The sequence below is a fragment of the Numenius arquata genome, chromosome 2 (assembly GCF_964106895.1).
Source record: "Numenius arquata chromosome 2, bNumArq3.hap1.1, whole genome shotgun sequence".
In the NCBI taxonomy this organism is placed as follows: domain Eukaryota; kingdom Metazoa; phylum Chordata; class Aves; order Charadriiformes; family Scolopacidae; genus Numenius; species Numenius arquata.
Window position 1 is genome coordinate 1,691,604 of NC_133577.1, and position 22,884 is coordinate 1,714,487.

The window sequence follows — 22,884 nt, forward strand, 5'->3', positions numbered from 1 at the left end:
ATCCAATCTGAACCTCCCCTGGCACAACTTGAGGCCATTTCCTCTTGTCCCATCACCTGTTATTTGGGAGAAGAGACCGACCCCCCCTGGCTACACCCTCCTTTCAGGGAGTTGTAGAGAGCGAGAAGGTCTCCCCTCAGCCTCCTTTTCTCCAGGCTGAACACCCCCAGCTCCCTCAGAAGTTCTCCAGACCCTTCTCCTTGTGCTCCAGACCCCTTACCAGCTCCGTTGCCCTTCTCTGGACCCGCTCCAGCCCCTCAATGTCTTTTTTGTAGTGAGGGGCCCAAAACGGGACCCAGCCTTCGAGGTGGGGCCTCACCAGTGCCCGGTACAGGGGGACAGTCACTGCCCTGGTCTTGCCTTCATCTTACCGTTAGCATATTATTTTGGGTACTGCGTGAGGCAGGCTGCCATGCCAGATAGGTCTTCTCATTCTGACGTGGTCCAGACATTCTAATGTACTGAGATGTGCTTTGAATATCTTTAGTAGTGTCTGTGGTGTTCATACTTGTGGGCAGTCTGGAAAATCAGGAAACTGTGTAATAGCAGCACTTGTTGGTAATGCAAAATTTAAGATCATTTGTTCTGTTAGCAGCTCATGATACTAAATGAAAAATACCATGTGAAGATTAGTGTTGCTGAAAGGAAAGTAATACATGTAAGTAAAAAAGGAATTGCGCATGAATGCTGATGGACTAGTGTTGCACTAAATCCTCTTCAGAGTAGAGAACTTGTAGCATTCTCAACAGTTTCCTGAAAAAAATTGATTTAACATCATACTGAAGTTCAAAAATGAAAAAAGATGTTGACTACTCCCAAGTTCCTCAAATGAAAAACTAGAGTGCTGTCACTGATATGATTCACAATCTGAGTTCCAGGTTTAAAAAGAAAAAAACCCAAACCAACCCCACCAAAGGCAGTTATTTTCATTGTGGTTTTTTTTATTTTTAAAGAAACAAATTTCCTCCCATTGGGACAAGTGTCTGTAGTGATGAAAAACATGATGGTGGCAAAAGGGAGTAGAGTAATAGCAGAGAAAAGGCCAACTGGTAGACATTAGCACTGTGACTCAGACTCACTGGGTAGCTCAGGAAGCGTTTAGACTGTTTAGTCAGAGGAAGTGATGAGATTGTATCAGAGGGATCACTCTTGAAATGCCCTGTTTCTTACATTCTTTCTTAATATTTTTTTGCTGGCCTCTCTTGGAGACAGGACATTGAATTAGGTGGACCTTTGGTGTTACAAAAGGGCTTTTCTGTTTTTCCCTTTAACCAGAGTATGCATTTTTTCAATAACTTAGAAGTTTTGGTTCCAAACCAAATACAGAAGATAGACAACTTGGTAACTAAACTAACTTGAATATGTACTACTGGGTCCAGTCCTGTTTAACATCTTCATTAATAGTTTAGATGATGGGGCAGAGCATACCCTCAGCAAGGTTGCTGATGACACCAAACGGGGAGGAGTGGCTGATAACGCTGCCATCCAGAGGGACCTCTACAGAATGGCGAAACGGGCTGACAGGAACCTCATGAAGTTCAACAAGGTTGAGTGCAATTTCCTGGACCTGGGGAGGAACATCCCCAGGCACCAGCACATGGTAGGGGTCACCCAGCTGGAAAGCAGCTTGGCAGAAGAGGATTTCAGGGGTCCTGGTGGCCACCAAGTTGAACATGAGTCAGCCTTGTGGCAAAGGTAAACGGTACCCTGGGCAGCATTAGCCAAAGTATTGCCAGCAGGTCAAGGGAGGTGATCCCTCCCCTCTGTTCAGCGCTGGTGAAGCCGTATCTGGAGTGCTGAGTCCAGTTGTGGTGTCCTCAGTACAAGAGAGACGTGGACATACTGGAGAGAGTGTAGTGAAGCGCGACAAAGACGATGAAGAAACTGGAGCATCTCTTCTTTGAAGAAAAGCTGAGAGAGCTGGGACTGGTCAGCCTGGAGAAGAGAAGGCTCAGGGGGGATCTCATCAATGCGTATAAGTACCTGAAGGGAGGGTGTGAAGAGAACAGAGCTGGGCTCCTCTCAGTGGTGCCCAGTGACAGGACCAGAGGCCATGGGCACAAACTGAAACACAGGAGGTTCCATTTGAAGATCAGGAAGCACTTTTTTAATGTGACCAAGCACTGGCACAGGTTTCCTTGGGAGGTTGTGGAGTCCTTGGAGATATTTGAAAGCCATCTGGACGTGGTCCTGGGCAACTGGCTCTAGGTGGCCCTGCTTGAGCAAGGGGGTTGAAACAGATGACCTCCAGAGGTCCCTTCCAACCTCAACCATTCTGCGAGTCTATGATATAATCTTTTTGAACATAATGTTGCTAATGCAGCTGCTGGAAAAGGTCATCGTACCCTTTTGCTTGAATGGTTCTATTGAACTGGTTGACAAATCAGATACTATTCAAAATTATTTTTAAAAATGAGAATTTGGCTTTCATTGTGGTAACATTTAGATGTTGTGGAAGGGAACACTTATTTTCCCTGAAGATCCCATTTGTTGGAATATAACCCTGGAAATATTCCTTGCTAAGGAAAAATTTTCTAAGGTTGAAATCTACATCGCTTTCATTTAGAATCCAAAATGGTGATTACCTCAATCTTGGAATTGGTAAATAAAAGTTGTCCATAAAACCTGAGCAAAATTGGACATTGTTCCCTTATGGGGACTTAGATTATCCAAATTGTAGCAGCCCAATGGGTGGATTAAAGTAATAATATTTTCCAGGTAGACTCAGTTTTGGATCTTAGCTCTGCCGTAGGACTCCGGTGTGTGTTCTGTAAAACCACAGTGATGTCTCGTTGTGAGAGCAGTATCGAAAATATTGTAAGTCTGATTTCTGCTTAAACTTCCTTAAAAAAGTTACTTAAAATTCTTACTGTTTATTCCTGATTAATGACAGATGTTCCCAAAGTACTCTTAGTTTCTTCCTTATTCTCTTTTTAAGGGGTAGGAACAACTTAGTTGGACACTCTTCAAGTTGATTCTAAATGTTTCTAGGGAGAAATGAATGATTTCATCACAGATGTTGAGAGGAGGAAAAATAATTTAGAGTAATTAATTTTGTGTAAAATGTTCCCTTCAGGTTCATTTTGATAAAAGTACCCAGTTTTAATTTCCTAATCTCAGTGTCATTTTGGTGTTTGAACAGGTGCCCCATTTCATGCAGGACATAACTGCCTTTCAGTGCTTATGAGAAATTATTTGTTTGTTGTTTTAAGATTAAATTGTGAAACATTTAAACACAAGCATGAAAGACAATATAAATGGAAGTCATCATCTCTACTGGCTTAGCCTTGCCAAAGAGGTGTGCTGCTGGCAGATAAACCCATGAAAACTTTTTAAAAGGGGGTCTGTTCTGAAAAGGATGCCTCTTGTTCTGTTTGGTTAATTTACTTTTTAATTCTGTAAAGCTGCCGCTCCAGGGTGGTGGGTTTTTTCCCCCATCGGTGACTAAATTTGTTCTTTTTTAAAAAATATAAATCAAAAGATATGACTGCAATTTGTCAGCTGTGTCATCTGGGGTCAAGCTGTGTCTGTGATTCATACTTTTAACTCTCTGTGGGCTTATTCTGATACATGGGCTTTTACCTACATCTTTCTCCCCCCACGCCCAAAAGCTTAAATTTTTATCTTTTTGACGAGATACTCTACCATGCTGCTTATAGCCATGGTGCTGGTGCTGTCTCAGAGTGAGCCAGGGGGTGTTTTCAGCTCTACTTTAGATATATTTCTTCTTTATCTCTGGAATATCAAAGTTCAGTCTTTAGTATTCTGCTGCTTTAAACTATACCCCGTCTATGTTTGATGCCTGTAAGAAAGAAATCTCTTGAATCCTGTTTAAAGGAAGGAGATGACAGTGTGAAAAACCACTCAAATGTATTTCCTTGCTCACAGGTAAATATTATGCAAAGAAGTCTTTAGGCATGTGTTCTTACTCAATTCTTGCTTCTTTTGGAAAGATCTGTCACTTTCCGTGGGCCCTGTTGCCACCATCTCCCAGCTTCTTTTGAAGTTTGCTCTCCACACATGTTCTCCTCTTGCTCTTCACCAGGGACCGGAACAGTTTGCTCTTTGTGGTCGTGTGTTTTTGCCCTGCTTGTAGCCAGACGTTTCTCGTTCAGGAGCCCCTCCTTGCTTTCTCTGGGGGTTTTATTATAATGTTTTGTTTGTACTCTGTCTTCTTCATAGCATTTTATTCTGTTTGTTTCCAGCCAGCTGTCTCCTTTAATTTAATTACTTGTAGTCAGGAGCAAAATTGAGTCAGAGCTCGAAGTGAGGGTGCTGTTATGATCTCAGGAGGAGGTAGCAATGTCACCTACTCCTGGAGATCACCTGGTGGCAGCCTGGAGGTGCTGATTCATACTCAGGCAAGACACGACTGACAGTTGCTCCTGACAGAGTGGCTCCCCGTGATTTCCTGTGGATACGCTGCAGAAGGATGCTTGACGTGATGAGGCTGAGGGTTTCCCTGTTGGGGGTGAAAAGAAGTAAGTTAATAGTATCATGCAGCCAGTGCAAGACAGCAGTTGTTCCATCAGCCTTCTACTCAGTGCCTGTGAAAACTCCAGGAGAGGAAGAGCTACTGCTTTGCTGGGAGCAGTAGATTTGCCATCTCTTTCCACTGCTGAGTGAGTGCCAGCTGGCACTGGGAGCGCAGCTCTTTGCCTAAAACAGTGGTAAATACCATCATGTTCAATGACAGCAAATGGCTGTGTGGCCTGAGCGCTCACTCACAGCACCCAGGGAGGGTGCACAATGTGTTGATTGCAAAGAATAGATAATTCTCTTATTCCTTCTAATGTTCCACACGTTCGGCTCAGCGTCTGAGCATGCTTTCAGTGCCCCAATTAAAATTTAACACTTCAGAATACAGGAAAATTAATGGTTTCTTTCCTCCCTCCCCCTAGGTGCTCATTAACAATATTTTGCTATACCTGACATTCTTCTTCTTCTTGTAGGCCTTTTCCAAGAACAAGTCTGTAGCCGTCCATCTGTTTTATTTTGTTGATTCACAGCTAACGTATGCCATGAGCGGCTGAGAAGGCAGGAAGGAAAGAAGATCGCTTATTTTTGTTGCCTTGCCCTTGATGCTGCAGTTGGGGTCACAAGGTCTCTTTATGGAAGAGCCACAGAGGGCACACACCTAGAAGATTTCCAGAGTTTAGGGTGGGCAGGTGGAGAACTGGGGGCAATCTTTACGGGAGCCACAGTGTAGGCAGAGATGGGTAGCACCTGTGGAAAAAAATGCTGAGGAGAGTTCTCGGAGGTGATAAAGTCCTTCCTTGGGGACCGGGTGAAAACGGTTGCAACCCGTAAAATTGCTTCAATTGCTGAGTACAAGATTCAAAGGAAATGATGTATTGTGTAAAACTGTCCCCCAGAGAAAGGGGAGATGCTTATGAATGCTTATTGTGTCCCATCTAGCTGCTGCAGCTTGCTGTGGTTCTGAAGTTACCTTGTCCTGGCTTTGGAAAACACCCAGTTCAAAAGGCTTTTGATGATGGCTGCTGTATAAGAGGTGCAAACTGACCCTTGTTGAATTCTGAGTCCCATTCCACGTATCCATTCCTTTAATTTAAAATTTTGGAGCCTTTTGGTCGTTCAATAAATTGAAAATACCTATTTTAGACTGGAGGAGGAGAAATGAGTTGCCTGCAGCATGGACACTATTGTAGGGCCATGGTACACGTATGCAGTTGGTGCTACAATCTTTCTGTAGCTGATAAGTTTCTTTTGTTCAAAACTTCTTTACTGTAAAGCCTCTCCATACCTGGGCTCTGTGAAAAAATACTTTTGCGGGGAAATCTGCTTTCTAAACAAAGAAGGTGCTTTATATTTACAAAGGCATTCACACAGTGCCTTCGATGATATTTGTTGGCATAATCATGGCAGCATTGCTGTCATCTAATTTCTTATTGTTTTAATAATTCTGTCTTCAGATTCACACTTCCCTAATTAACGGACGGCCTAGCGCTGATGATCCTTCGCGTGCATTACTGGAATTCACCTCTGCCCGCTTTATCCGCCTGAGATTTCAGAGGATACGGACACTAAATGCTGACTTAATGATGTTCGCACACAAAGATCCAAATGAAATCGATCCCATCGTTACACGGAGGGTAAGTTCTGGCAGGAGAGTAGAAATGCACGTGTACAAGTTCTCTTACGCTTGTGAACGCTGTACCTGCCGTTGTTCGCCATTGGAAATTTTGGGAGATGGTGAGTACCTGTTGTTGTTTGTCAAAATCCCAGTGTTGGAGGATTCCCTCTTCACAGCATTTTATTGTCTTCTCTATAGCAGAACTAACAGTGTTATGTTTTCTGCCTAATGGTGTTATTAACATACATCACATGCTTATTAACATCAACACACGGCCCCTTTGGCTGTAACCATTGGGATGCAGGTAACTGGCGAGTGGTTGATGTTAGATAGTGTCCTCTTGCCTCTTCTGCTGCTCAATCCTTTGCTGTCTCGAGGATTCCTTGAAGACTTACTTTGAGTAGACTTTGTACTAGTGGTGCTATAGGTAGTAGTAGTGCCCGAACGCAGCACTTTTAGCGTTATTATATGATTGTTGCTAACAGTAAAAATTTTACGTCGTGCTTTAGCTTAGAAGAATGGAGGCAGCACTCAAACTCACAACATACCCCTGTCTTCTCCACTGTGTGCACACCCCAATCTCTTCTTTCCACAATCTGGACTTTTTTCCTGTGCCACATCTCCCCATTTTCCTGCTGCTCAAATGTGAGTTATTCTATATTTCTTCTGATTTTTTTACCACATTTTGTCTCTTTCTGCTCACTTCCTCTTTCTGTTGGCCACCCTATTTTTCTTTTGGAAAGCTGTTTAGGGTACCGCTATAGTAAAGCCCTGTTATGAGGGGCGCTATAGTTATTCTTGGCTTGAATTAATATCATTTATCAATTCTGGATAACTGCAAAGAAAATTTGCTTCTTCTGTTCCACATTTTTGGTTTCCATTTCTTCCTCCAAATACGTAGAGTGCTGGCTATTTCCGAAACTTTGGAATCAGCCAGAAACCCTTCCAGTTGAGTGCAATTATTGCAGCCTCATTAGTCATGGAAACTGTGTTTACGTAAGAGTGCGCATTCAATAATCTGATTCTAAGTGAACAGAAACACAAAATTTCCTGTTCCACAAAACAGGAAACAAAGAGTAGCCACAAATGATACATTTTCTGTGTGGCAGAAAGTTAACTGTGAGTTATACGAGTTCCCATTTCGTTTGATATGTTTATTAACGATCTGAGAAAGAGGTTGAATGCAGAAACAGCAAAATTTGCAAATAGCACATGTTTGTTTTGATTAGTCAGTTGTTAGGATGTTACAGGACCCTCACAAAAATAGGTGAAAATGGGCAAAACGGCATGTGAGCTTCATTTTTCACAGATGTCATAATACATAGTTATAAATATCTTTCCATCCTTCTTTTTGGTTAGGGCTATTAATGCCCACCAAAGAAAAAATAGAAATGGTCAAATGGCAGAACAACAGGTTTAAAAGTTATTTAAATCTCAATAATGAGGGCTATTCCATAGTCATTCAAAAGGCCAATAGCAAAAACCAGTTCTTCTTTCCACAGTCCAGTGAATGCCCAGTTGAGACCCAGCTAAGGTGAGCAAAAGTGCTTCTTTCTTAGTTCTTGTTCTCTCCTTTCTCTCCTCCCCACCATCACGCCTTTTCCTTTTCATGTTTTCTGAAGGGAATAAATTCTATAGAATCATAGAATCGTCCAGGTTGGAAGAGACCCTTGGGATCATCGAGTCCAACCATCTACCCTACACTACAAAGTTCTCCCCTACACCATATCCCCCAACACCACATCTAAACGTCTCTATGGTATTTGCCTTTTCATTAAATAGCCTTCTCCTGTGCTCATGTTTGGGGTGTGCTGTGTATAAACTGATGTGGCTCTTGTGACTTCAAACAAATGGAACTTTGCCAATTTTTAGTTTCTTTCAATGAGCCTGAATCTCTTGATCAAGACGCAGCTTGGATTATTACACTGTCTGCTATATTTGTAATAGATCAAAAAAGAAATAAAAGAGGACCTGACAGTTTTGTCACTAGGAATGAATTCTGCAGCTTGGCACCTGCGTTTTACAATCCATTTAGCAATTCAATTTCTGTTTTGTCTTACAGTATTACTATTCTATAAAAGATATCTCTGTTGGAGGCATGTGTATATGTTCAGGCCATGCGAAGGCTTGTCCACTGGATCCAGCGACCAACGTATGTATTTTCTTTCTTTTTACTTATTTTCTATTTTTAATTTGCCTTAACCTTGGGAGGAACATGAGAAAAAATCTTGATATTCCTCAGAGTTCTGTGAATTTATGTCTGTTCCTCACCCAGAAGAACACTCAGAAGCAGTGCCGGGATGAAACAGTGCTGGCAATCAGAATAATAAACATTCATACAATGTCAGCAGAGGCTTTCTCTGAAACGAAAGAATAGGTTTCAGGTAATTCAGTCCACACTGAAATTTTCCTGGGAACAGCAGAAATTTGGGTTACGTTATGTAGCTGTGGAGGTGAGCATTAACAGTCAGTCTGCCTTTTTCTTGTTGATATTAATCAAGGTGTTTCCTAAATGTCAAATATTTAATTGACACTTGCAAACAAATGATGGCTATAGAATGGTGCATTTACTGTGGAGGAAATGTTTACAAGTACCTAAAGGGTGGGTTGAAGGATGATGGAGCTGGACTCTTTTCAGTGATTTCCAGCGATAGGACGAGGGGCAATGGGCCCAAGCTGGAACATGGGAAATTCCATTTAAATATGAGGAGAAACTTCTTTCCTGTGAGGGTGCCAGAGCCCTGGAACAGGCTGCCCAGGGAGGTCGTGGAGTCCCCTTCTCTGGAGATCTTCAAGACCCGCCTGGATGCAGTCCTGAGTGATGTGCTCTGACATGCTCTGGGCAACCCTGCTTCAGCAGGGGAGTTGGACTAGATGATCTCTAGAGGTCCCTTCCAACTCTGACAATTCCGTGATTCCGTGAAATATTAATTGAATGATCAGTCAAGATAGTCTAGAAAATCATGAGCTCTTTATAATTTCTTCCAACTTGCAGCTTTCTTTTACACCATCAATAGACACATAACCAATACAACTGAAATATAGAAATATAATTTGTTAGTCATGGTTGAAATCACTATGCATGCAGTAATTATCAGTAACACAGAATTTCCAATCTGCTAGTATTACTAATGTGCCACAATATGGGATCTCTTCGTATACTACTCACTTAAGTAGGAGCTTTGTAGGATTTAACAAAAAATCTTGTTTGTACATATTAAACCATTGTGTAGGAACGGATTAAAAAAAAAAAAAAAACAACCCACCAAAAAACCTGGAAGGAATCTTACAGAGAATGCATTTACAGTTTAAGCAGTTTCCATGGGGCCTTGTCAAAAATTTACAAACTCCTTGGTTTAATCCTTCTAAGCCTTTCCTGTGGTGGTGCGTACGGCAAGCGTTGAGCTGTTGGTTCGGGTGGCCTTAGGTGCCGATCTGCAGCGTTGTCTCAGTGCCAGCCGTTAGGGCTGGGCCTACCACAGAAAATAAGTGCTGTTAATCCGGTTTATATGTACTTCAGATAGTTTGGCTGCTAGATAAAATAAAGGCATTTTTACAAGTGTAGCGTCTTGTTTGGCAGGATCACAAATACGTAGTTGTTGTCTGACCAGTATAAAAAAACCATGTAAGTGAAACAACCCAAGCCACAGGAGATGTGGCGTATTTGGTTTATCTCTTCAGGGATGCTCTTTAGACTGGGCCATACCAAAATAGGGGGGCTCTGGCTTATAAACATCACAATTCTGGTTGTTGGCAGAAGGAATCTTTCCCCTAGCATTACAGAGAATAAACTTGCTTGAGTTTGCTGCCTTGCTTTTCTGAAGCATTCATTAACTTAAGATTTATGCTTTGTCCTGTGAGCCATAGAATTTCTCCAGGTTTAGCTTGCTGCTTTGACCTTGGGTGGCTTCACAAGGACCACAAAGAATCCCCTCCACTGAATAATTACTGGGAAGGCTATTTTTGCTCTTCATTTCTCCAAACTACCCTTTTATCTTTTCCAAGCTGCTTCTCTGTCTCAGAGAATTTGTGTGTCCCCTACAGCAATATTTTCGTGCTGGGACTAAGGTGATCTGCTGAGGAACTGAGAAGCCACTGAAAGGGTGGTCCTGCTCCCTTCTCCTGTTAGTTTAAAAACTTCAGCTATCCCTCACATAGAATTAGTTACACAGTTAGAAGGTTACATGATGACTTGACTCATCCGGTAAAAGATTAATGCTAAAGTTAAAAGAAAAATCCTGTCCTGCTTTCTTCAGCCAGTTGGGATTGGATTCTCCTGGGTTCTTAGATTCCCCTTAGATTCCTGGCCAACACTCTTCCTTTGCACCGTGGCTGTTTTCTTACAACATAGCTATAGAAGGTAAACACACCCTTTTGTCTCTCACTCGGTGAGTGCAGAGTACATGAGTGAATAAAGGTGAATAAACAGAGGAATTACGGAATATAGCCCTTCTTAATGTTTTCATAATTTGAACCGGAACACAGATTATGTACATGGACAGATTCTTCAAATCATCACATTGTGTAAATATTTGTTTTTCTTTTAAATTAGAAATCCATCTGTCAGTGTGAGCACAACACATGCGGGGAGACGTGTGATCGGTGTTGTCCGGGTTTCAATCAGCAGCCTTGGCACGCGGGCACTTTCCTGGTTAAGCACGAATGTGAACGTAAGTTGAAAGCGGTGCAGAAGAGAAGGTTTATTCCAGCTGTTGGTGAAAACTGGTCAGATCCTACATGATTTCGCAATTAATTTTATTTCTAACCACGTTTATTTATGCATCAGTTGTTGTTCACTTAGGCTGGCTCAAAAAAGTTAACAGAACAATTACATGAAGATTCATGGTTTTATTAAACTCAGAATATTTTAGTGTAATGTGCTGATATTGGTGGAATACTAGATAAAAAGTCGATTTGTTTAATTTTTATAATTGTGGTGGTTTTGTTTTGATACAATAACGGGACTGTATCCTGATGAGTAAAAAATCTTTTTTATAGATTTTTCATTATATTAAACTTTAACAGCATGATTTTTGTATAAATTACACTTTTGTATATTATAACGTTCAGCCTCGCTGAAACAAAATATTTTTACATTATCAAAATGCAGTTTGAGTTTCAGATTTTTTTAATGGAAAAATCAATGTATCTAGTTTTCCGACATGGGATGAAAACATACCTTGAAATATCACCTTCCCACAGGGTGGGATTTTCATTTTCAGATTTACTGTAGTAAGGATAGTTATAACTGAACTTTAATGTCTTACTTCCAAAGGTCATGTACCACTTATATTTCTGAACATAATAAGATCTAGTGCTCCATTTCATGTACGTGTTTATTCAGTTGTAGGATTGCAGCCATGGTTCTGCTATGAGTGGCTAAAAATAAAGAAAAATAAACAGGTATCCCCATATTAAAAGTAGTAATCGCTTATTTGTGTCCTGTAAACTTTGGTCACAGAGGTCTTTGTTTCAGTAGGGACTGTGTCTGTACTAGGAATGCATTCTGGGATGAAATCAGGGTACATTTATTTCCATGTTTAAGTTTTAAGAGATGGTTCTTATGCCCTATTCAAGCCTCAGTGAATTGTGCTTTCATGGTGGAAGCTGTTCCCTGGGATCTGGCTCAGATGTGAGGAGAATGACTCCCTGCCATGTTGACGGGCTTTGAATTTCTCTTTATGTGGAAATGAATGTTTTAATACCCCAGGGGAAGGGAGAGAGCGAGCTACCTCATTTTCACAGCAACAGATTATTAGGTTAGCTCTCCTGCATGTGGACCTGAAGCCTAGGAGTTCAAATCTGAGCTTCTAAAGAAGTTTTAAGATTCCGAGTCTCATTGTTCTGACCCAGTTCTGATTGTTCTGACCCAAATCAAATGTTTTCAGGATGTCTTTCAGCTTTCATGGAAATTATATTTAATTTACATATACCATTCTGTTCCTTTCCTTATAATTCCTTTTGTATTTTAAATTAGCTGACCCTTTCATTAACCGTGTCTGCAACCATCAAAGGTTTCTGGACTATCAATTTAAACAGGAAAAAAAACCACCCTAAAACAAAACAGGAAGAACATAATTGGGCTGTATCTGTCAACTTCCATACCTCCCTCAGACAAAATATTGAGAAAAAAATACCAATATACAGAGTTCCAGGCTGCATTTGTGATGGGCCACATTACTTTTCACAGCTGGAGGAGTAAATCGATGTTTGGATGTGCTATTGGTTCCAATGTGTGCATCACCAACGGTAGAACGTTGAATGACTCTTTTTTAATACCTTAATAAGAGAGTGGCATCTCCATCCAGAAAGCGTTCACTAACACAGTTCCTTCTCTTTCAGCGTGCAACTGCCATGGGAAGGCTGAGGAGTGTTACTACGACCAGGGCATCGCAGACAGAAATCAGAGTTTGAACATCCACGGAGAATACATTGGGGGCGGAGTGTGTGTGAACTGCACGAACCACACCGGCGGCATAAACTGCGAGACCTGCGTCGACGGTTACTTCAGACCTAAAGGGGTAAACGCCTGTTCTCTTGTTACCTCACGGTAAAAAGAGATGACACAGCTTGGACTGCCATGTTATGAAGGTTAAATTCTAATTCCAGCAGTGTGGCGGTTGCTTTTCACAGCTGGAAGTCTGTAAAGTTAACGCTCACAGAAATACGAAAGTGAATTGAGTTGATAGGAAGGAATGTGCTTGCGGTCAGGGCCTCCAGCTAGTATTTCAATTTAATTTAAAGAGGATGCAGTCCTGTAAACAGAACTTTTGCCTGGGTAATGAATTTCAAGATTTTTTATCAAAGATCAAAGAAATATTGCTATATTGGATATTGGAGAAAGAGAGTCTGTAATTTTTATTTTTAAAATGTAATGTAGAATTAATAACCACTGAAATTCTATAGTTTCATGAATGCCTTTCATTTTCAGTGCAGCGGGAATTGTTTTTTGCGTCTCATCATATAAGACTGTATTTTCATCTAAGTTGAAGCTGTCAGAAGATGAATCTTACATTAGGTTGTGTTGCCAGTATGGGCTGTGCCTGTGCTTTAGACAGCTACACTATTAGTGTGTGTGTAAATTCCTGATATTTTGTATGTATAGTTTCAGTTGAGCAAACCATGGCCTTCTCTCTGATTGGTTTTCAATCCTCAAACACAAAATATCAGCAAACAACAATAATTACATTCTCCCTAATATAGTGGGTTTAGCCTTAGAGTTTGAAAAAAGGGAGTACTGATCTCTTCAACAGCAGGGCACTTGATTTTTTCCTCTGAATCAAGTTATCATCCAACTAAAAGGGATTTCATATATGTGTGTGTATTGTATCTATAGTATGTGTATATAGCTAGTTCATGCAGAACTTCTAGTTTATATTCCCAGTGTGATATTAGACTAAGGTTTAAGTTTGGTTGAGGTAACCTTTTCAAGTACAAAAGGAGATTGTTCCACTGTCTTATATTCACTTTTCTTCACTTACTTACCCTTTTTGTTCAGCTACTGACCAACTATTACTAGTTAGGTTTTTGGATCATGTTGACCAGAACAACTGAACTATTTGTCAATATTACTTTAGGTCGCGAATACTTAAGATTTACTTTATTATATTTGTTGATTTTAATTATACAAGGGTCTGTTATTATCTCTACATCTGTTTTTTCAGTTGAAAACATATTTGTATATAAATCACGTGTTTCTAAATAAAAATCCAAAATGTAACTTTAATGCCTAGAGCGCATGCGCTAAGTTTGGCAACCATCTCACTTTTGTTAAAGTGCAAGCTACTTACACAGAAGCCGTTCTCTCCTACTTATTGTTTAAGAAGTAAATAAACGTTTCCAATTATTAAAGGTAAGATTTTGTTTTGTAATCTCTCTGGTTTTATAGGTATTGCCAGATAGCCCAGATCCATGCCAGCCGTGTTCCTGTCATCCAAATGGGTCTTTACATGATACCTGTGTCAAAGATGAGAAACATGCGGAAGAAGGTAAGATCCCTAAAAGACAGTGATATTAAAGCTTAAGTTCAGCAGTGGTCAAAGAAAAGCTGAATCACATTTGTGTTATCTCTTAAAAAAAAATAATCACTTTTATTTTAAAGCTTACTTCATGCAAACAATAATCCACCTGCATTCTTAGGATACTTCTCTTTGGAAACTCAGATTTCATATTCCCGAATTTGCTGAGGCTTCTTTCAGATTCATGGCTTGGCGAACTTGAGTGCATTTGGAAGAATATTCCCGATGGAATATATTTGAGAATTTTTGCTTTCTTCTTCTACAGCAGAGATTAAACCTAGTACAACCATAATGTTTTAATCTCTTTTCCTCTCTAAGCATATTTCCGCTTCAAACTTGGAAAAAAATCTGTTGAAAAGGTGCCATATTTATGTGCAATTTATATTATTAATGTATGATTGCAAGCTGTTTACAATAGTCCCATAAAAGCTGTCTTCAGATAGAGAATAAACTCCGCCCTTGTGCTTTGGAAACAATGGATTGCCATATGTTCCTGGTTCTTTTGTTGATAGACTTCTGAAAATACTGTAGGACGATAACAGCAAGACTTGAGGTCAGTTCTGAAGAGATGTTTAATTGGGCTACTTACAATCTATTGACAAGAGATGTTGTAGCAATCTTTTTTGAAAGAGAGATCAACGGACCATAAAAGCAGCATAGCAGAGATGCAAATACAGGGCCCAGAGGTGTGAAGTCTACTCTAACAGCCATGTACTGATTACATCACTTCAGTAAAATGATAGTGATTGCTGTCACAGTGATATATATAGAATCATAGAATGGTCAGAGTTGGAAGGGACCTTAAAGATCATCGAGTTCCAACCCCCTGCCCTGGGCAGGGACACCTCCCACCAGACCAGGTTGCTCAAAGCCCCATCCAGCCTGGCCTTGAACCCCTCCAGGGATGGGGCAACCACAGCTTCTCTGGGCAACCTGTTCCAGTGCTTCACCACCCTCACAGCAAAGAATTTCCTCCTAAGATCTAATCTAAATCTCCCCTCTTCCAATTTAAAACCATTACCCCTTGTCCTGTCAAGGAGTCCCTCTCCGGCTCTCCTTTAGGCTCCCTTCAGATATTGGTAGGCTGCTATGGTGGATTGACCTTCTCCGGCTGCAGCTGCCCACCCAGCCGCTCTCTCGGTGTCCTTTGCAGCAGGACACGGGGAGGAAATGAGATGAAGCAGCTCATGGGTCGAGGTAAAGACCAGGAGATTGCTTGCCAATTACTGTCATGGGCACAGCAGGCTCCACTTGGGGAAAATTAATTTAACTTATTGCCAATTTAAATGGATTCAGGTAGTGATAAACAAAGACAAATGTTAAAAAAGCACCTTCTTCCCCCACCTCCTTTTTTTTGGTTTGTTTTCAGGCTCAGCCTCACTCCTTCCTTTCAGAGTCCTCTACCTCCTCCCCGCCTACCACAAGTGGTGCCGGGGGACGGGGAATGGGGGTTGTGGCCATATTGGTTCCTCTCTGACACTCCTTTCTCCTCACGCTTTTGCCTGGCTCCAACGTGGGTTCTTCCTATGGGCAGCCATCCTTTAGGAAAAAACTCTGCTTTACCATGAGTCTTCTTTCAGGAATTACCCACCTGTTCCTTCAAGGGGTACTCCATGCTGTGGATATCTGCTCCACCATGCTCCCTTCCTGGCGCCTGGAGTACCTCCTCCACCTCCTCCTTCTCCCCTGACCTCCTCAGCCCCATCTTGGCTGAGGGGCTGAGCCGGGCCCTGAGGTGGGTGGGATGGAGCCGGCTGGAACTGGCCGTGTCCGGCTCGGGGCAGCCCCGGCTGCTCCTCACAGGGGCCTTCATGCAGCAAAGAAACCTCTCATACTATTAAACAGGAAAACTTTTATCCAAACTTTTGCCGCTACTGATTGTAAAATACTGGGGCTATGATTTTTGAGGTGAAAGGATGGTTAATTCAAAGAAACGGCGTGTTAGGCAGCAGCTCGGTCTCTGGGTTCCTGGCTGTCGCTGCCGCAGCCTTTCTTGTCACACCTTCGTGCCTGCATGGCCATTCTCCAGGGGCCCACCAGCTGGAAGGCAGGTATTGGGCTGTCAGCTCTTCTCTCAGGGGAAGAGGGAAGCAAAAAGGTAAAGACGTTTTTCCATCTTGTTTGGTTGTCAGTAATAGTGTCATTAGGAGCTCTCGTAATGTCTTATTCGTGCCTCTGAGCATTCAACACATCTAAACCCTCTCAGAGTTGCTCTCTAAATCTGCTGAATGTGACTGGGTGGTGCTGTGCTTTAACACCTCACTTCCCATATCTCCTGCCTTTTTAATCCTCTGATCTTCCTTCTGGTAAATTCTTCTCTTTTCTAGACCTCTTTAGGAAGAGAAAACAACTCCTGTTTGGGTGGTCCCTCCTTTCCTTTCTTGCCTTTTCTCTGCTGTCTCCATGCATCTAATCTAAAGATCATTAATTGTGTCTTTCTAATAAATCAAGAAATGTGTCATGCCGCCATCTTGAAGATAACACATCCAAAATTGGATTATCTCTCTCTGTTTTGCCTCCTTTTGCTTTTATGGGCAAGTGGCTGGTCCTGCTCGTCTTACCCCGGGCATTCAAACGTGTTTTATATCTCAGCAGTTCCTCCAGCCCCAAGAACAAGAGAGTTCTCTTCACAAAATTAAAACTCTCATCATTTACTACCTTGACTATAACCAGCTTCCCCTGATCTTCCTGAAACTCGACTCATTCGGCTGCAGCTGGTTGGAGGCCTCTTGCTTTTGAGCAAATTAGAGTATTCTTAATCTCTCTTGAATCTGCTGTTTGTAACACATGAAGTATTTTTTTTCCTTTGCTGCTTTTTAAACCTATCATTGTCTCCTCTTTCCAGCTTACTTACTGTAGAGGTTATTTTGTGTGTTTAAACTACTTATATATGACAAGCGCAACAGTTTTTATTTAGCTAACAGCCATCATACAGGGAATTCCCTCCCCAAAGTAGTCAAATCCAGTTTGCATTTGATCCTGAAACCAGTTGTCTGTGTCCTGCCCAGTCCTGGGAGTCCAGTGAGAAGGGGACAGTTTGCACTGCCTAGATGGTGGCCAGAGGAGAGTTCTGTAATTTGTCTTATTTTATTTACCAATTTTAAAACTACAAGAACAAAAATAAGACAGCCCTACACATAGCTGGGCTTTGTAGCCATTCTGCCTACAATGGTCCTGTTCTTTGCTCCTTGTTCTTTCTCTTTATTTGCTTTGCTTTACTTCTTGTACTAAATAAGGTTCCAACACGGTATGAAAACTGTTTACTTCTTGCTCATTACATTTGATTATAGTGTCTGGACCAGCAGGCCAGATTTGTGATGGTAACATCTTATTCAACATAAAAGACACAATAATGCTAGTTAAAAGAAAAAGACATTTAGATTTTTCTTTTAAGGAAGGGTTTTTGTAATAATGGAGAGGTTGCGTTAGAATCAAGAGCAGGTCTGGATATAATTTTTAGCATAAAACTATCCTGAAAGCAGATCGCTTTTTAACTTTTTTTTACCCCTTTAATTTATATTCAATACCCTGATAAAATTCTTTTGACTGTACAGTGCTCACCCTGGGCAGTAGTTGGGTTTGAAGCACTGGGGAGCCTTCATAAAGGAAAGGCTGGAAAGTGTGATCCGTCTGAAGGAATCTGCCTGTTCACCTGTGAACCAGAGTGAATGCGCAGTGGGTAGGTTGAAATACATCTCAGAGTTTGCTGGCTGGTTGTTTAAGGATAAATTGTTTGCTTGGTGTAAGGTGGGAATAGGCTTCTTTAAATGTGTGGTAAGCTAATGAGTCGGGAAGATTAAAAACACTAAACTAAAATGGAAATATGATAATAAGGAAAATCACTGGGAATATAAAGTCACCATGAGGAGTTCTCAAGGAAAATAAAGCTGGAGGCTGTACATTCTCTGTGTGCTTCAATACTGTAGGTAAGCAACAATTAAAATGGAAAATTGTAGCAAATATCATAATAACTGGTACATTGATGGAGTGCAATAAGAGGATTTAAACTGCATCCTGTAGTCATCGGATTTGGGTAGATGAGAGAAGGGCGTGAAGGAGTTGCTTTTTAATTGATTGTTTCAGGAGAAAAATAAGTCTTTTTGTATATTAAGCATGTATAATTTCCATTTTGGTCTGCCTAATGTAACTTTGTCTTCACATTTCACTCAGCTTTCTGAAATGAAATATTATTATTCTAGCTTGTAGTATAGTTTTGGTTTTCAAGAATGCTTTTCAAGTATTCTTTCATAGAAATGTTATATGATACGTTCATGAGCAACACAGAGAAGATAGAGCCAGAAACTTGCAATAAATCATGGTTTGTTTGCAAACTGTGGTATCGCCACAGTAAACTGCCAAAAATGTCCGTAGGGTTTGTAACTGAACGGCAATAATTTTAAAACTGAATTTCTCCACCTGTGTTCCATACATCCTAATAATAGGATGGTTTGACCATGGCTGATATTGTGGTCCCTTTCAATTGTCCATACGAAGCAAAGGTGGAAGCTACACATTCAGAACTACTCTGTGCTCCAGTAGTGAGGCTTGCTCCGTGAATGAGTGCTCTTGTTTCAAGGTGTCGTGGCTAGATTTTAACAAATAGCCGTTTTACTTGGCTTGTAAGCTCCTGCAAGAGCTGTGGGGTTTGGAAACTGGCAGAGTTCTGTGCAGTGAATTTTTTTCCCTGTTGTCTCTTCATGTACAATATAATCCTAATGACAGCTGTTAATTTTTGCTGATAAACTTTGTCAGACATTGTCAGATAAATAAGGTCCAAACATCTCCATCTTTATTCAGGGTTCATAGCACCTTGCTCAGCAAGCATTCCATCTGACTTCCATGAGATTGTTTTTTGATTTTATATGCTGTTGAATATGAGTGAAAATGCAAGTTTTTTTCAAGGGTCTGGTGCGTGATTTTGCGTGCATTTATTTTTGTGCAATTTTGAAACTGTTAGGCTGGGAGGAAACTGACTGTTAAAACTCGCATTTCAAGATGACTCATCCTCTGGGATGAACTTTCAAAGCCTCTATACAGTCAAAGATAGGACAGAAACTGGTGATATTTGGGTAGAAAACAGGGAATAACAGCTTCAACAAATAATACCACATTGAAACAAGGCCTAGGAAGTAATAGACCAAAAGCAAAAGAAGATGTGCTTCTGCTGAAATGTTAGCTCATTACAACGACGACAGACAGACCTGAAACATCTGCCCTAAATCAAGATGTAATTAGGCTGTTGACATAACGTACACCACATCTGCACTGCAGAAGCCTGGTCAAAGATAACCAGTGGGACGCTGTGCGATACAGTGAGAGCCTAGATCACAGATCTAGGTCTTGCAAGTGCCATAAATGAAAGAAGGCATTGAGCCAAATAAAATGTATAGACTAACCATATCAACAAGCATTAAGAGCTGGAAGAATCTATGCCCGTTAATAGCCTCTACGCCTTCCTCTCCCTGTTGTAGAGTGGAGGTTTCTTAATGGTAGGCTGAAAATTATGCACTGCTGTGTAGCCTGTGTATAGGAAAGGGGATTGATGGGCTGGTGACAGTGGGGTTTCCAATCCTGGTCTCTCTTCCTTCACTGCAGAGGAAGGAAAGAGCAAGGGAAGGGAAGGTTCCCGATGGGGAACTAAAAAACTGGGCTGACTGGGCAGTGGAGGAGAGACTATAAATTTAAATGAGTATCTGAGAGTTGTTCCATACTGAGACATTTAGTTGAATTTGGGTTTGCTGAGTCTTAACTCATGAGACCTAAGAATGAGTTCTGGAAACTTCCAAACAAGACTGGCTCCCTTCTAAAGAGTTGGACTTGCCTGGTTTTATACTGCTGAACCCTGGTGTACAGCCGGGGTTTTTCATCTGGAAGGAACAGAAGTTGGTCTCTTAAAACAAGATTGTCCAGGTGGGATGGATTGGCCCAGATTCCAAAAGAGCCTGATGCCTGCTGTGCTGTGGGGCCTCGCCAGTGGCTGGTTGAAAGGAGGGTAGCTCCAAAATTTGATGATCAACTGGGCCACAGGCACCAAAACCCATGGAGCATGTGGTTTTGGGGTAGTAAGGTAACACAGAAATTTCATGCACTGAAATTCTGTATATAATTAGGACAGATCAAGAAGGTGACAGTCAATATGATGTGCTACAGGAGATCAAAGAGGCGGCAAGGTTAGAGAAGACAGATTGAATTTCATCTCTGTATAGATTAACAGATAATAAATAGAATTTAAAACTCTTGTAGATGACTGCTTCTTCAAATAGCTAGTTAGAGAAACCATAAAAAGAGAAGCACCTCTGGATTTATGCATGAGAAACTGGTTTAAAACTCTCCCAGTGAAGGGCAGTCAAATTAAACATTCTTGTAGGAATAAGAAGGCCTCCCTAAAAAACAACTTAATCAGGACAAGGAAACCTTTAAACCTTGAAAAAGAATATCAAAATGAACAATCTGAGATTGCTAATGGCAAGCATAGGGTTTATAGACTGCGTATTAGACATTCAGAGAAGATGCATTCCTCTAGTTCAAAATGATTCAAGCAATGCAATTAAGCTAGAAAAAATTATCTATTTAAACAATAAAAAAGAAGCTCCCTGAAAAGAGCAGAAGTTATATCCAATTGAGGGTAATAGAAAAGGACATAAATTGTGACAGATTCTGGAAAGTCATACTCTTAATAACACATATACATATTTTAAGGAATAATTTGCTAAATGCTTAAATATTGCTAAGAAGTACTTCTTGAGATAAATCAGAATCAAAAAGACTGCTAGAGATTCAAATTCAGTAGGAGTTAAATATGAATAAGGTGTAATCAAGTTATAACCAGAGATCTCAAGAGAGAAAAGGACAGCAGAAAAACTAGATTAATTCTTTGTATCAGTGAATAGAAGAGCTCAGGGAATTTCCCACTTGAGGGTCTTTGTTCGTGGGGACAAGTCAGAAGAACTGTCTCAAACAGACATGTCAGGTTTAGAGCAAGCTGGTAAATGCAGAATAACAATTCATCAAGCCTATATTGTATTTATGCATGGCTTCTGGATGTAGTTAAAAATGGAGTTGCTTGAATCATTAAATACAGTTTATAATACTTTTTAAAACTTACATTAATATTACATAAATAGAAACTGTTTATCCAATTAGTAAAAGAAGGGCAGAGGGTTCAAGGAAACTAAAATCAGAAGGTCTGGTTTCTGTGCCAAGCAAATCACTAGAACTGCAATAAATGATTTATACCATTTCTGAACTGTGGCAAAAATGTACAAAACTCAAGATCAGTTTTTTTTGTAGAGGGCACTGTGCCTTATGAATCTGTTTGAAGGATTCAATGAATGTATGAACAAAGGATCATTTGATAAATATTGTATTTTGATTTTCAAAAAGTTTTGACAAGAAGCTTCACCAAAGACCATGAAAGAAAGTGTAATAGAATAAGGAAGAAAGGTTGTTTCATGGATTAGTACTTGGTTAAAAGAATAAACGGACCATTTTCACAGTGATGATCAGTATGAACTGTTGAAAATATTCATATTTAACCTGGAAAAGGGATGAGTAGGAAGGTGACAAAGTTAGCAAGTACAAAATCTTTCAGCACAGAGAAATGAAAGAACTGCAAAATGTTCAGAAAGATCTCAAGATAGTCAGTGGCTGGGTAGTGAAATAACTGATGAATTTCTGTAGCAATTAAAGGAAAAGTAGTTCTACTTGTACAGTGATGACAGCGATTTCTGAATTAGGCACTGTCAGCCGTGAAGCAGCTCTTAGAATTACCTTGGACTGTGCCCTGGATGTATCAGCTCAGTGCTGGCTCAGCAGCAGTCAAAAAGGTCAACAGAGCCTTAGGAAATACTACCGTTGTTTAAAAAACAAAACTGAAAAGATTGTCAAACCGTTTATAGGTCCACACTATGCACTCATTTCCCCTTAAATAATTTATTAGAGCTGGAAAAGTTGCAGAGAATGACAACAGAGATTTTCAGGCATACAAAGCAGTTTCTGTGCAAAGAGATATTAAATAGGCTTAGGAGGTTTTGGTGTATGAAATAAAAATGTCATGTGGGGTATGATCGAGGTATATTGGAAGCACAGATGGCATGGAGAAAGCGGGTAGGGAATGGTTACTTGCTGTTTTCTCTGATATGAGAATTAGAGGGCAATAAATACAGGTTTAACACACATCAGTGTTTGCTTTCACTCTACCCATGGCTAAATGTGGAACCTACTGCTGGGGAGCTTTGTGGACTCTGAAAGCAAAAGCATGTTCAAAGGCGACAGGGTGAATTAACGGAAGAGACATTTTTCAGGGACTGTTAGGTGCAAGGAAGTAGGGATACGTTTCAGTTTAGAAGATCTCTAATATGTGGACTTCTGGAAGCTTAGAATTCAAATCACTATATACTTGCTCTGTTCTTACATGCTTTATTGTAGCCTCTCCCAGACATAAATAGAATCATAGAATCGCCTAGGTTGGAAGGGACCTTTCAGATCATCTAGTCCAACCATCAACCTAACTGATAAAAAACCATCACTAATCCATGTCCCTAAGCACTATATCAACCTGTCTTGTGAATATCTCCAGGGATGGTGCCTCAACGACCTCCCTGGGCAGCCCATTCCACTGCTTAATAACCCTTTCAGTGTAAAAATTTTTCCTAATATCCAATCTGAACCTCCCCTGGCGCAACTTGAGGCCGTTTCCTCTTGTCCCATCCCCTGTTCCTTGTGAGATGAGACCGACCCATACGTAGATGTACGCCCTTATGTTACACCTGC

General features: G+C 40.8%; 1 protein-coding gene across 1 annotated transcript in view; it reads left to right on the forward strand.

The window, feature by feature from the left end:
* Positions 1-22,884, forward strand: part of LAMA2 (laminin subunit alpha 2) — a 304,356-nt gene that overhangs the window by 71,765 nt on the left and 209,707 nt on the right. The window contains exons 5-9 of the mRNA XM_074144590.1: positions 5,934-6,113; positions 8,157-8,246; positions 10,647-10,764; positions 12,437-12,615; positions 13,983-14,082. Coding sequence (XP_074000691.1) covers positions 5,934-6,113; positions 8,157-8,246; positions 10,647-10,764; positions 12,437-12,615; positions 13,983-14,082 — 667 coding nt within the window. The remainder of the gene's footprint in view (positions 1-5,933; positions 6,114-8,156; positions 8,247-10,646; positions 10,765-12,436; positions 12,616-13,982; positions 14,083-22,884) is intronic.